The sequence below is a fragment of the Vicia villosa genome, linkage group LG6 (genome assembly GCF_029867415.1).
Source record: "Vicia villosa cultivar HV-30 ecotype Madison, WI linkage group LG6, Vvil1.0, whole genome shotgun sequence".
NCBI lineage: Eukaryota > Viridiplantae > Streptophyta > Magnoliopsida > Fabales > Fabaceae > Vicia > Vicia villosa.
Genome location: NC_081185.1, coordinates 92,831,944 through 92,842,415, shown reverse-complemented (window position 1 = coordinate 92,842,415; position 10,472 = coordinate 92,831,944). Strand labels below are relative to the sequence as shown.

The 10,472-nt window shown below is 33.9% G+C and overlaps 1 protein-coding gene across 1 annotated transcript in view; it reads right to left on the bottom strand.

Annotated features, from left to right (window-relative positions):
• Window positions 1-2,053: 2,053 nt before the first annotated feature.
• LOC131614147 (uncharacterized) overlaps window positions 2,054-10,472 on the bottom strand; it is a 78,260-nt gene continuing 69,841 nt past the window's right edge. The window contains exons 7-8 of the mRNA XM_058885774.1: window positions 2,194-2,319; window positions 2,054-2,117 (exon numbers count right to left, since the gene is read on the bottom strand). Of these exons, the coding sequence (XP_058741757.1) occupies window positions 2,054-2,117; window positions 2,194-2,319 (190 nt within the window). The remainder of the gene's footprint in view (window positions 2,118-2,193; window positions 2,320-10,472) is intronic.

The window sequence follows — 10,472 nt, the reverse complement described above, 5'->3', positions numbered from 1 at the left end:
TCAATTGTCTATAATCAATAAAAAGTCTCATAGTACCCTCCTTCTTCATAACCAACAAAGCAGGCGCACCCCACGGTGACACACTCAGACAAATAAATCTCTTCTCAAGAAAATCCTCAAGTTGAATCTTCCACTCTTTCAACTCAGAAGCTGACATCCGATATGGAGCCATTGATACAAAAATCGTTCTAGGAACTAAATCGATCGCAAACTCCACCTCACATTCTGGCGATAAATCACTTACATCTTTAGGAAATACCTTTGTAAAATCACAAACTATTGGCAATTCACCAATTGTTCGTTTCTCATGGACATCCAAGGTTGCTAACAACATAAATAACACAACACCATCTTGCACAGACTCATCAACTTGCTTGGCAGACAAAAAAATCTTCTTCCACAATAATCTCAGGAAAGATAATCGACTTGTTAAAACTGTTGATATAAACATAATTATACTCCAAATAGTTAATACCAAGAATAACATCAAGTTGATCTAACAGAAGGCACACTAGATCAATCCCCAAATCCCTAGCAAAAATATTGATATGACAGTTCAAATAAACAAATGAAGTAGTCACTGAACCCATAACATGTGTATCAATAACCATACTTCCACACATATCAAATAACACAAGATTCAATCTCATAGAACAATCCAAACAAATGAATGAATGTGTCGCACCAGTATCAATAATAGATATCAAAGGTGTACCATTAATAAAGCACATACCTCGGATTAAGCCTATCATAAGCAGTAGTCTCAGAACCAGACAATGCAAACACTTTCCTTTTCACATGCTCCTTCTTCGGTTTTTCACACTTTGTGCTAATGTGCCCTTGCTCACCATAGTTGTAGCAAGTCAAATTTGAACCAACTCTACACTCATTAGCCTTGTGACCTGTCTTGCCTCACTTGAAACATTTCAGTTCGGAATTCGTGTACTCTGAAGCACGATAACCTTCAACACCACACCTGAAGCATCTATTCGAAGTAGGAGTTCCTCCCTCACTCGACTTCGTGTCATAACTCGCTTTCTACTTTACTTTGTCTCCATAAGGCTTTCCTCTGAATTGAACTTTTCTGTTCTTATCACCTAAGGACTTGTAGTGAGAAGCACTCTCTCTACTATTCTCATCATAAACTCCACCTTATAATCAACATCCTAAAAAGCAACGAAGATGGATTTAAAACCCTCGTCCATGACCTCATTGATCCTCTTCTACATTACCTTCAACTTCTCAGCATGCATTCCCCGCTCCTTAGAATGAGAATCTTTCTCCTTCTTTAGAGGGTCTCAACTTGCAACTAGTTGAGAAGCCAAAGCTACCAAAACAACTTTCCCCTCCTTGATAGTTTTCTCTTTGGTCTCCAAAGACATATGCAGCTTAGACACCCTAGCAGCCAAAGCAAATGGTGTGTTATAGGCGGCTGCTTACGTTTGTAGATCATACATCATATCCACTTCTGTCTGAAACTCATATAGTTTCTCCTGCAACCGCGACCGATCAAGGACGACTAAGTCACACTTACCCTTAAAGAGGTCCCTCTCCATAGGGAGATTACTCGATGTAAGAACGCCATCGTGAATCATAATTGCCATTGATATCAAGGAAGCGATGCAGAACATGTGAATGCAACATCTAAAATTAGCTCCATCTTTTCGACATCAAAGAGATTTTAGAGCAAGGAGAGGTCTCTCTAATTAGGCTCTGAATTCTAGTAAGGTTCAGGGTATCAAAGACTGGAAGACATCATGTAATTTGATGGGAGTAGCTAGGCCCCCAACAATAGTAACAACACGCCTTAAGGGAGAAACATCATAAGGCTTGAGCCTCTTACTAGGATTCTACCACTTGAGAGAGTCAAGATTCAACGTCTCTTATCATTGTTAATTGGGACCTAATCTTCTGGTCCTTTGTGCGCCTCTATAGAAGAGGATACACCCCGACCACGAGGAGTTGAGGAAGATTGATGTGTATATGGATCTCTAACTTCGCCCAAAAATCTATCTGATTGATCCCTTATGGGAGATGTATCCATATCAGCCATTTACCGAGCATTTTGCCAACCAAAGAGATTTCTCACCGCGGCCATACCTTTGAAGCCATCGAGTCTGAAAAAGGGTAAACCAAAGGGTCAGTAAAAACCAATTTAAGAGATATAAAATAAAGCATATTGGTGTTAAGTACCTCTCATCATAGAAAAGTTCCTTTCTCTCGTTAGCACCCACAATACCTATTATAGCTTGGATACCAATATACCACTTCTTTTTCATTAAGGATCCGAAATCCGAAGGACTAACCCCTTCCTCGTAGCTGAGATTTTCCTTGAAATCTTGCAAATTATAACTTGTTAATATCTCCAGAAGGGTAAAAAATTTGTAGAGACGACATAGGTATGAACCCTCGGTTGAAATTGGGCCAAGGACAATTGTTTTGAATCATATTCCCACAAGTAGCCTTTCCCTCCTGAGAGAAATCAGGCATCTCATACTCATCCTCGAGGACCCTACAGATAGCGAAATAAGCCTTATCACTCCGAAGACGTAGCAAGAAATCTGATTCTTGAAATATGTCCAATTCTCAAGAAAATCAGCAAATCGCTTGACCTCTTATTGTAACAAAATCAACCCTTAATTTTTGAACCTTTTCTAGGCAAGTACGTTCCACGACAAAAATCTAGAAACTAAAGTTTTAAAGAGGATTTTCAACCCTGATACTCACACCAGAGCTGGAAAATTTTCACAAAAGCCTAGGCATTCAGATGCAATTGAGAAGACACAACATTCAAATTCCTCAAAACTCTCGTTGTAAATTCATCAAAGGGTAACCTGAAATTAATTTGAGTAAACAGACAATCATAAAAGGGAATTGAGCACCCGCCAAAATTACTAAGAGTACTCTTGTTAGAATCCACAAGGACGAATGCCAAATCAAGAGGCATACCTACCTCTATGATAGCACTTTCCATTTTAGTTGCACTATAAAAAACATATGTAATCATAAGCAACTCGCAATCCATCCGGTGATCCCTAGACGCGCATGACACCTTAAGAAACTCCATTTGGCGCCTAACCTTGGCCTTGCAAGGATCCCAATCATGTGTAATTCTGTGTGTTAATAAAATATTGAATTATCAGTTCGTCCCAGGATGTAATCCCAGCAGAGTGTGAAGGGCCAAATAAATGAGAGAGACTCACGAGTGACCCTCAGATGAACAAAAGCAATTTTGCCTAATTAGGCCTCACCAATAGAATTATTATCGTTCCCATCTAAGAAAGAACTAGAATATCGTTAGAGAAATATTCTCTGAGAACATGACCACCAGGAGAAAGGGATGTACTTATATATTTTGGAAGTACATCTTCGAAGACACATTTTTTGAAAAAAAAGAGTTATTTCAAAAATATATATTTGAAGACACATTTTTTTAGAAAAAATGTAACTTCAGATATTCACATATGAAGACACATTTTTTTTAGAAAGGGATGTCTTCGGAGATACATGTTCCAATTTTATATTTGAAAATTTTCAAATATGCTTATCCGAAAAAACTCAATAATTATTAAAAAAATTAAAATCAAGGTGAATCAATACAATTAATAATATAATCAATTGTATTAATTAAAATATATTATTAAATATAAATCATTATAATCAAGATATAATGATAATATTAGACAAATAAATATTTAAATCAACCCCTTATATTTATATATAAAATTAATAATAATAATAATAATAATAATATTAATAATAATAATAATAAAAATATTTATTTATTATTTTTTATGATACATAAAAAAATCATTTCATAAACTAATTTTTAAAAATAATTTTATAATTAAACAAATTCATTTTATAAACAAAATTTCCAAAATAAATTTAAAGTTAAAAATTATTTTACTAACTTATATAAATGAAAAATATTTTTATTATATTTCATAAATAAAATTTTAATTATATAAAATTAAATAAATAATTTATTCACTAAATAAAATTAAGACAAATTTTTCTTATAAATTTTTTAAACTAAGTGAAAAATGATTTTTTATCATAATTAAATATTAAAATAATTTTAATTTTTTTTTCTATTTATTATTTTTAAAAACTATGTAATTTATATTAAAATATGAATAAAGTAGTAAATAATTTTATTCTTACTTGATCTCTTTTATTTTAAATTTTTGTTGAATAATTATTAATGTGTTTATTTTTTATATAATCATAATTGTTGTGTATTTGTTATAATTTTAGTAATTATTAATATGTTATGTATTAAAAAATAATTAAATCTTTTATGAATTTTATTTTTTAATTTTTAATTGGAATTAGAATAGAAATATCAACAATATAACTATCATTATTATTATTCTAACTTATAAATTATATCAATTTTATGGTATTTAAATTAATCAATATCTTAAATTTTTCAATTTTTTGGAATTTTTTCGGATATGCATATTCGAAAAAACCTCTAACCATTTTTTGGAGTTTTTTCTGATATGCATATTCGATTTAATCAAAATCTCAATTTTTTTGGTGTTTTCGGAGATGCATCTCTGAATTAATCAAAATCTCAAATAGTTGGAGATGCATCTCCGAAGGGTATTTTGGAATTTCTGGCAAGAATTTTCACCATAGGGGGTGGATAAAGAAATTGTCTTAAATTAACAGCCAATTGTCAATACATATACACGAGCTAGTAGATCGGTTCACTTTTTAAGTGCTAGCTGTCATACCCCAAAATTTGCCTTCCATATTCCATGTATAATGATTCAAAGTTCAAGATTCAATCCCAAAGCTTTGCTCAAACAATCCCAAGATCCACAGTCAACTGATCCAATCCTAAAGGCCAACTACAATCAAAGCATGATTCAAACCTATGATCATTAGTCAAACATCAAGTGTAGAGGTGCATAACCATCATTTGATCAAAGAATGATCATGATTCCATTAATAGAAACTCAGAGATGAACAAATACAAAAAGGTTCAAATTAGGGTTTTTTAAGAGAAAGTCAACCCAACTTCGACTGAGCATAACTTTCACATGGAACATAAAAAATGCCCCACTCAAATCCCATTTTGAAGGAAATTGGATTCCCTACAACTTTGTCTCTCACAAGCCAGGGCTAGAAATGATTCATTTGAGAGATACAATGCAAAAGATTACAGGTCATTTTCAAGCATCCTCCAAAAGCAGTTTTTTCCCAAAGAGGATATGATCAAGATAAAAGCTCCAAATGAAAAATATATTCCAAAGTGGCTTATAGAGGACCTCTTGAGGTTTCCAAAAAGTCTTAGAACTCCCTCATAGCTTAAAAATTGAGTGAGATATGATTGATCAAAGTTGGGTGATTTTTGGAGGCAAAGTGTGAAATAAGAAGGTTCAAATTGGAAAATTTTACAAGTGGGCCTATGTTTTGTAATCCAAACTTGATCCATAAGATATTTAGGCTGCCCAAGACACATGTCACGAAATTAAATATTTTCATTTGATTTTTTAAGGATTTTATTTCATATTTTAATGATTTAATTAAGATAAAGATCAAATATTTGGTAAGGGAGATATTTTGATTGATTCCAATCAGTATTAATGGCAAAATATAGTCCAATTTCGTGATTAAATGAGTGAAAAAAGATAGGCACAAGATTGGGGCAAGAATAGAAGGTTTGGATAAAAGAAATAAAATCAAATTATCAAATATGGCAAGATTGAATGCAAAGGTTTGAGGCTCTCTTTGTTGACCTAATTTTGTTCCTCTATAAGTAGAAAATAGAAGCCAATGGAATAGAGGACGAAAAATTGAGAAAAGGGCATACTCGCAGGAACGCAAAATTTCTTCAAGGAACTCAAAACCGGTTTCAGAGAATTAGGCCATTTCAACACGATTTGTAGATTGCAAAAGCTTCTCCAGAGGATTCTGGACGTGTTTGGATTGGTACACTGCCTCAGCACCCTCAGATTTTTCTCCACTAAGCCAAAGTAAGTCGTTTCAAATCTTGGTTCGATTAGCATCATGTAAGCATGTTCTTGTGGTTTTGATTGTATGTTTGGCTTTTCTTAAGTGTTGTGATTGTTTCTGGATTAATTGTTTGAGTTTTGGCGCGTTCCAGAGTGATCGGCCATTGGAGGCCGATCCAAGCTTTTAGGGTTCAATTTAGGGGTTTTCGTTAGGGTTTAAATTAGGGGGAAATAAAGGTATAGCCAGGATCGTGAGATTCAGACGAAGAGAAAGAGATGGTCGCGCCCTATTTATTTAGGTCTGGGCGCTGTTCGTTATTTTGGAAGTTTCGTTTGCTACGAGCAAACTCGTAGCTATTTCGTAGCAAAATTTCACAGGTTTTACAGTCCCATTGGGGACGATGACGAGGTGGCGCAACGCCATTGGGCGATTTGAATTTGCGCGCCTGTTTTTGGGGTTAGCTGGCAATGTGTATATGTTATCTCTGTTTGCAACGCTGTATACAACTAATTGAGTTGGTTGGAGTGGTGAGGTGCGAGCTTAGTAATCCCAGGGTCCAGGGTTCTATCCCTGGCCCTTACAATATTTTACCAAATTTTCTCTCGTCATCACATGCGCACACAACCCTATGGCATACCATGCTCCCTCAAAATCTAACCCTTAAATCATCACTAAGCCAGATCCAAGGATCCAAAATTAATCTCTCTACCATGCACCTGCAGCCTAACCTTATTAAATCATAACCCTAATAAATTCAATAATTTTGATTATTTATTTGTTTAAATTAAAATACTTTTAACTATATTTATTAGTATAATAATAATTGTTTTTTAAATAAATTATTATATGATATTTATATTAAAAGTTCTAATTTGTTGTTCGTTCCGATTAAATCAATTAATCGCTATGGTCAACAATTATTTTAATTAAAATGCTATTTAATTAAAATAAAATTAATTTCTATTTGGTTAAATGGTTGCAACTATCTTATTAGTTGTGATGATTAACCTTTTCTTTTTTCTAACTTTAAATCGTTATTCTTTTTAATCGAATCAATCGATTACGAGGGGTAGCGATACAAATTAATTATTAAAAATTATTAAAAATATCCTAATTCGTTATTAGTGATAATCAAATCAATTGATTAAAATTGATAACGATACAACTACTAATCTGTTAACTATGGTAATTGAACCAATCGATTATCGCGGTTAATAGTGCATACTAAAATCAGGGTTGTACGCCCACATCCTAAAACACTCCTCAAAACCTTTCAAAACCACAATACTAAACTATGGATTTTCATCCTCATCAATTAGACAATTCAAAAACGCTTTTCAAAGCACAAACAATTTCAAACACCTTCAATTCAAATTCTAAGGGCGTACAACCCTTCCCCGAACTACGTTGACTCTGATTCTCCTTAGGGAGATACGTAGGCACTTGGCAACAAGGCGAGTCCCCCTTTTCCAAACTCTAATCATGTTCATATAATTAGCCTTTTAACTCTATTAACTTCTGTCATCTCTCTTTATCTTTTGCCATAAACCTTTATCTTTGAAATGTTAGCCTTTAGGAAAGGGTTGAGGGTGCCTAACACCTTCCCTCGACCTGAATATAATATCTTACCCTGATCTCTTAACTGCGCGAGGTTTCCTATTCGCCTTGGTAGAATAGGTGACGACTCTCTAAGTTATAATTTTTAGGGCAGGTTGCTACACTAGCTGTACAAGGTAATGAAGAATCTTTAGGTCCTCACTATATTTTGATCTGCATGTAGCAAGATGTTTATGTGTTCATCCAGATAAATTTATTTGATGCTATATAAATTTTATTTAAATATACATGTAAAATTGAAATGAGTTATTTAATTATAAAATGAATAATAATGATATAAATTTAATTTTGACATTTGAAAATAAATATTTTGTATCTCAAATAAAGACAATTGTTAATTATTTTAAAATAATAATGCGAGTGTGAGTAAGTGGGAAAATAGTCCCACGTTGGATAAGAATGTGATGACTTGAACATTTATAAGTGGGAGAACTCACTCTCATACCACCTTAAGGTTTTGGGTAAATAAGTGATGTGTCTCTCACAAAGGTGTCTAATCCTACACTATGTTTCAATGCTCCCTAGTGACTCCCCCAACAAATAGTATCAAAGCCGTGTAAAGTGGAAGAACCCACTCACCTTTTGGGTGAATAAGTGGTGTGTCTCTCACAAAGATGTCTAGTCCTACATTATATATCAATGCTCCATAGTGAAAAACTCCTCCCTAATAAATGGTATCATGAGCCTTTGGTTTCGAGAAAGGGACCGGCTCACTTGTATCAAAATGCCCAAGAAGTGGTGTCCCGTTGCAAGAAGTCAATGACGGTACCGAAGGTTGAGAAAAACACAAGAAATGGGGAGTTTGAATTAGGTTTCAATAATTTTTCTTTTCATAAAACTCTTACTCGGAAGCTTGAGAGGCTCTTGTTTATTAGAATCTTTACGTTCTTATTTATTAGAAGCTTAACATTTCCTAGAAGCATTCCTCCTTCTTAGAAACTTAAGTCTTCATAGAGCTTCTTTCCCAATGATGATCAGAATATAATAGACATAAGTAAAGAACACATTTGGTTTATACTAGTTCACTTGAAAATTATCAAGCTAGTCTAGTCCACCTGCCAAGGTGATTTTGCCTTATCCAAGGTCTTAATTCGTTAAAACCAATCTGATTACAATTGCATGGGAAACCCGCCAACGACTAACACATTGAGCAACCCTGTTAGTGATATCCCAAGAATTCTGACCTACCCGGTCCCCTAAGAGATATAACGATCATTAACTCCTTAAGACTTTGAGCTACCCAGTCTCCTATGAAGATTTCACTATGACAACATGTCATAGTCTTCTTGAGTAATTATGACTAACACTATAGTCACTCAAGGATCATTCAACATATAGTTAAGAGTTTGTGTTTACATATTTGCTTCTTACAAGTAGACTACACAACTTTGAATTACAAGAGATATCAACACAAAAGTGTTAAGCAAGTTATGAGCAACAACTCCTTGCTTTTACAATGATTCTACAAAGATGAAAATGATTACAATTTGATGTAGCATCTGTTAAACTTCTTTCTTCTCTTCTTCAATCATATTGGCTTCTGCATATCAACTTAGGCATTAGCATCCACTAATTGGCCTAATAGCATTTTGGATTAGCATGAGCATTAACTTCTCAAGCATCAACTTTTGAGCATTTGTCTTGTTTCTGTATGTGTTAATTCTTGTCAATCTGTGTTGGTTGAATTCCATTTAAGCCAAACAAAAATTAATAAATACAACAACAACAGCCTTTATGGTAGTATGAACATCAGCTGCAACAGTAACATCAATAGCGATACCAACGACATCAACGATTACATCAACGATTGTGATGTCAATGACATCAACATTAGAGGTGATTACAACAACAACAACATCGTTGTCATCATTGTTAACCTTTAGTTGGATGATTTGATCTTCTTTTTATAGCTCTCAAAAGAGACGTTGGAGGATAAGAAGGTCCTTTTGATTCCCAATGGTTAGTTCCCAACAAATAGAATCAAGCATAACTGTTGATAGTACAATACGTCACTTTCCTTTGTCTTGTAGTTTGGTACGTTATTATGAGTTGGTGGGAGACAGCTTTTGTAAAATAGTACACCCATTTGATTATAGTGGAATTTGTAATGTATTGTTGCACTATTTTCTTCTTGACTAAGTTTCTTGATCTTATCTTTAATTAATTACTTCTGGTTCTGAAGTAGTAAGCTCGGAAGAGATCAACTTGTCTTAATATTTTTTATAATGATTCTGATGTGTAGTTTAGAAACTATGTTGTAAAGTATAGAATCAGTAACTTGTAAGAGTCAGAATCTTTTCCTCCAGAACTAGAAGCAACAACTCTTCTGAAATATGATACGCGACTTCTGATCTGGAGCAGTCTTGTGATGTTGTAGCTTGTCCAGACTTTGTTTCAGAATCCTTCAAGAGTAAGAAAATTGTTATCAGATATATAAGCAACATCATATCTGAGAAATAAGTCCTTTCATTGTTGAAGGCACTTCTGATTCTTGGATCTTGATATATGATCTTTTGCTTGATTATCTCAATTCTGATCTTCAGTACATCCTTGAATCTAATCTTGTATTCAAGGCTTAACCTATGATTGTACGCGCGCTTTTTCTTCCATGGTGTTGCTTGTAACGCCCGGAAAAATAAGTATATGCTTAATTTGGACGTTTGTGACGTTTTTGGAATTTTACCGTTTTGAGTCGTTTCAATCGGTATTAGTTCGGGATGGAGGACTAATATTTAATTGAAGGTTTTCATATTTTTGGTACTAGAAATATTATTAAGGTAATATTCTGCGTTTTGGGGTTTTTCTGAGCAATTGAGTTTGGACCGGAAAGTGAGATATTTTGTGTGTGAATAGTGAGTAGAGGGGGGAAGAAAGAAGAGAGAAAG